At 48.4% G+C, this 4503-nt stretch overlaps 3 protein-coding genes across 3 annotated transcripts; 2 read left to right on the top strand and 1 right to left on the bottom strand.

The window, feature by feature from the left end:
- Positions 1-116: 116 nt before the first annotated feature.
- On the top strand, positions 117-762 carry ANOM_011605 (uncharacterized protein; the record flags this gene model as incomplete). The annotated part of the gene is made up of 2 exons (XM_015556861.1): positions 117-500; positions 568-762. Coding segments are annotated over 2 exons (528 nt in total), but the record flags the coding sequence as incomplete, so codon positions are not given.
- A 933-nt stretch (positions 763-1695) lies between these two features.
- On the top strand, positions 1696-2965 carry ANOM_011604 (NAD-dependent epimerase/dehydratase family protein; the record flags this gene model as incomplete). Its single annotated transcript, XM_015556860.1, has 5 exons — positions 1696-1739; positions 1800-1984; positions 2039-2568; positions 2619-2737; positions 2809-2965. The coding sequence occupies 5 exons, from the start codon at positions 1696-1698 to the stop codon at positions 2963-2965; spliced, it is 1035 nt and encodes a 344-aa protein (XP_015400846.1).
- A 1062-nt stretch (positions 2966-4027) lies between these two features.
- ANOM_011603 (ankyrin repeat domain-containing protein) lies at positions 4028-4462 on the bottom strand (the record flags this gene model as incomplete). Its single annotated transcript, XM_015556859.1, has 1 exon — positions 4028-4462. A coding segment is annotated over one exon (408 nt), but the record flags the coding sequence as incomplete, so codon positions are not given.
- Positions 4463-4503: the final 41 nt, after the last annotated feature.

Here is a 4503-nt window from a genome sequence, read left to right as displayed (position 1 = left end):
AACGCTCTACCTCCCCCTACCAATTTCCCTCTCAGCAACAACGACAATCCTACCCATCCTAACCCCCGATCCTCCTCTTCCTCGCCAGATTCCTCTCCAACCCACCCACAACAGGCACCAACACCCCGACCTTCCGGAACCGCTTCGTCGCCTCTGTAATCTCCTACCTGCTCACAATCCTCCCATCCGGCCTCGCCACCCTGGCCCTGACCTATCTCTTCGCCCCGGACCTCCTCGTCTGCCAGCTCAACAACCAATGGCAATCCTACTACCACAACAAGGATTCGCGCGCCATACGCGCCATCCAGGATAGCTTGCATTGCTGTGGATTCCGGAGTGTCAAGGACAGGGCATGGCCGTTCAAGGACAAAGACCACGGCGACGATGCCTGTGTGCGACAGATCGGGTATGATAGAGCTTGTTTGGGGCCGTGGGAGCGGGAGGATAAGAGCGCTGCGTGGATGGTGTTCTGGGCTGCGGTTTTGGTTTTGGTTGTTAAGGTATGTCCTATCTTCATTTATCCCAGTCTGTCTTTCTTGGCTCGGTGTCACAGACTGACTGTTACAGATTGCGAGCTCGCAGCTGAATCGCGGCCCGAGTTGGATGCGGAGGGCGGATGCGAGTCGCTTTATTAGGATTGCTGGTGCAGAGGACCAGGAGGAGGGTGAGGCGCATACAGGGGAGAATGGAAACGTGGGTGATGATCGGCCTACTCATCAGTTGCCGCAGCCGGGTCAGTCGACGCATGATGTTTGGAGATGATGCATACTGTACTTGATAGGCTGCACTGATAGTATGTGATTTGGATGTGAGATGGTTAGTTGATGCTTTCGGGTTATTTTGTTGGGGAGGATTGCGAGTTGTCTACAGCCCTTTGGCGTAAATTGGAAGTCTAGTTGAAAGGTTGATATGTGGCGTTTGGGACACGGCGTTCATACTGTCTGGTTGAGTATCTAGTCAATTTAAGAATGCACATGAAGGGAGTACTATTCATCTAGGATGCTGCTCATACGAAATTAGGATCCTAAGCCGTACAAGCAGTTCAAACATCCACTATACTACACATATTAGTTATCACCCTTTTAAATTACTCTCAGAAAGCAAAAGAACATTCTCCTTAGTATACTAAATGGAAGGATATGAAGCATGAGTCTCATATCCCGCAGTATTTCACTACAACCCTAATAAAGAGATATTTGAACCGACTATCGCTAGAACCAGTATATAAGCTTAGACAACCAGGATAGTCACAGAACAAAGTACCCCAGACCACGAAAATTCAGAGCCCACCCAGCTCCCCTTGATATTATTAGCAAGTATAAACTCGCTGAGCGATTGACCTGGGGTAAATGCGACGTCGATCTCTTGACTCGCTAGTGGGGAATGGGGATTCAGGTCCGCAGCCCTCCGAACACCAACGCCTTCGACATCGGGGGACGGATGTAGCGTGTCCGAATTATAGGGGATTAATAGTCGCTTAATATTGATTTACTAATTGAAGGACCGGTCTATGATATAAATCACATTCAGGAAGTTGTCAGCCAGGGCTAGTGATTAGAAATGCTTCGTCCTATTACATATTCGACTTCACATGTGTATCTATATAAGGTGCGGCGTTCAGGAACTTCATAGCAGTTCATGACTTCGATCCCTGTTTGATAGCGACATTGAGATTCTATTAATCAATTTCACACTATGGAATCCCGTTCCCTCCTTGTTACCGGCGTCTCCGGGTATATGTAAGAAACCCAGGTCGGATTCAACCCAACGGAACAAGGGTGCTAATTAAGTTCTCTCAGTGGAGGCACGGTTTTGTCCGCCATCTTGAAGACCAAAGATCCCTGGGGCAAGGATCTGAAGATATCAGCTCTGGTTCGCAACGAGGCCCAGGCTGCAAAGACCAGGGCGCTGGGAGTGACGCCAGAAGTATGCCCAAGCTTCGATGAGCTGGATAAACTGGAAAGCATTGGTGAAAAGTTTGATAGTATACCACCTATCTTTCTTTTGTCGTGCAGAGTTATCGCTAATTCCAATCAAGTCATCATCCACGCTGGGTCCGGATGGCATACGCCCTCTGCGAAAGCGCTGATAAAAGGACAAGGTACACGGCGCCAAAAGACCGGCACCAGGGTGCATTATATCCAGATCTCGGGCACATCCAATCTGAGCGATCGCCCGTATACAGAGGGGTATATCGACAACCACCTTTTCTCCGACGAAGAAGATATATTCTCGTATGAGAAATACAGGGAGTCTCGTGAAGTATACTTCCAACGAACCACGGATATTGCTGTGGTCGAGGATGGGGAGGCCTTTGGCGTGACCACTTACATTATAATCGCGCAGACCATCTTTGGTCTGGGAAGTGGCCCATTCAACCGCTTTTCCATGCAGCTGCCAATATTAATCACAGACGCCCTGCAAACCGGGGGTTGTAGTGTCGTTTCCCACGGTGACACAATCTACAACCACGTCCATATCGAAGACCTGGCCGCCCTGTATTTGATTCTACTCCGCAATATCTGCATGAACGTTACCATCCTTCTGGTCGCAAAGGGATCTATTTCTGTGAGAGTGGCCAGCACCCACACTTCGAGTTTTCGGAACGTCTGGCTTAGGCCGGTCACGAGTTGGGGGTTTTCTCATCCAGTGAGGTCGCGAAGATCACCATTCAGGAAGCGGGTGAGAAGTGGGTTTCTGGCAACACTGCTGGTGCTGAATTGGGGTTTGCGTCTAAGTTTGTTCCCTTTATCACTCTCTTCCCTTGCCTATGACTGTATTTGCTGGCGTTCGATGCCTTCTAATTAGCTCTCGTATTAAAGCCGTTCTTGCTCGAAAACTAGGATGGACTCCGTCGTATGCTGGAGAATGGGAGAAAACGTTCCGCACTGAGCTGACGGAATTTATCAAAAATCCTCCTGTTGGGCGAGATATGCCCAAAATACCTGAGAAATTTGATTTGTAGAGATTACGCTGAGGATAGGGTTTATGTTTGGATGGTCAACCAGGCATAGTCTCCCTCGCAGCAGCTTCTACGGCATTAGTTAGTTCAACTATACTCCATCTGCGTTCTATGCGCCGAAAGAGCTCTGTATAGCTTTCATATCTAATGACCTTGCTAATATGTGCTAGATATTTATAACAGATTATATGTAAGTTTTCGAGAAAGCGAACCTAGAAATTCCACAACACCAGGCCTTATTCTCGGCCATACTGAAACAACTTGTGTTAGCGAGGATGAAGATACGCAAGATACATAAAGAAGATGCCCTGACACTGCTGATGAAATTGTATCATCACCCCTGTTCAGCTTCCCCGCATGCCTGACTGATGTTCCTAGGCGAAATTGTCGGTTTCAGTACGAATCTTGATCAAGACAGGGCTCTTATCACTTGTAGTGCTGCAAGAGCAGCCATTACTGCCACTACATACTCGTTGTAAGGCATCCAGGAGGGATTCATAGTTGGATGCAGGCGAATGTTCAGAAATTTCATGATAGGATGTCAGATGGAATGTATACGCGCGGACAACAGCCCTTGAATTGCAATATCCTGTAGAGCATTAAGATAAAGTCGTCTTCCATCCATCACTACAGCCTTCCCGTCGTCGTAAACCTCAATCTCCGTTGTTTATTGATTCGCTTGATCTTTCATTTCGGTACTCATTTCAGTTGCTATCCCCAACTGTCCTGGTAGCTCTGCCAAAGGAAGGGGACATCGGAACTAGCTACCTCTGTCTATGGGCACAGTCAACCGCTGTTAATTATTCGACCGGCTACAACTCTGCAGTGGTACTTCTTATCGAAAGCAAGAAAGGAAATCATGGGCCTCAAAGCCGCTGTATCGGACCGAGATGCCCTTCTCAGGTCCGTCATCGCAGGATACATATCAGTTTTCTCTTTTATTGTTCTTTCACAACAAGCGATTTTAGACATTGAGAAATATCCCATTATAAGAGCATGGAAGAATGGAAGTATGTTTGATCTAAAGGGAAAGGGCAAAAGAATGATACAGCCTCCCGACTCAAATTAGTGTTGGCCTGGCACTCTTAGTAGCTTGACGATCCCCCCATCCCCGCAGAACAGCGGGTTTTGACCATTTGACCAAGGCGCGTATTCCAACCTGGCGCCCTTGTCGACTAGAAGCTTGATAATGGTCTCATGCCTATTGTCAGCTGTATACTGCAGCGGTGTTGGATCATCTGCGGGTTGTAATCTAGCGCCCTGGTCGACCAATAGCCTGACAATAGCCTCATGCCCCCCCTTGGCTGCGAATGACAACGGTGTTCGACCACCAACATGTGCAGATTCCAGGCCAGCGCCCTTGTCAATCAGTAGCTTGACAATGGCCTCATGCCCATTCTCGGCTGCATATGACAACGGTGTTCGACCAAACTTATCCACGGATTCTAAGCTGGCGCCCCTGTCAACCAGCAGCTTGACAGCAGCCTCATACCCGTTCTCAGCTGCGTATGACAGCGGTGTTCGATGATAAAAATCCACGG

Source organism: Aspergillus nomiae (genome assembly GCF_001204775.2).
Source record: "Aspergillus nomiae NRRL 13137 chromosome Unknown contig00801, whole genome shotgun sequence".
In the NCBI taxonomy this organism is placed as follows: domain Eukaryota; kingdom Fungi; phylum Ascomycota; class Eurotiomycetes; order Eurotiales; family Aspergillaceae; genus Aspergillus; species Aspergillus nomiae.
Note: the sequence above shows the minus strand (reverse complement) of the source record. Positions and strands in the feature narration are given on the sequence as shown.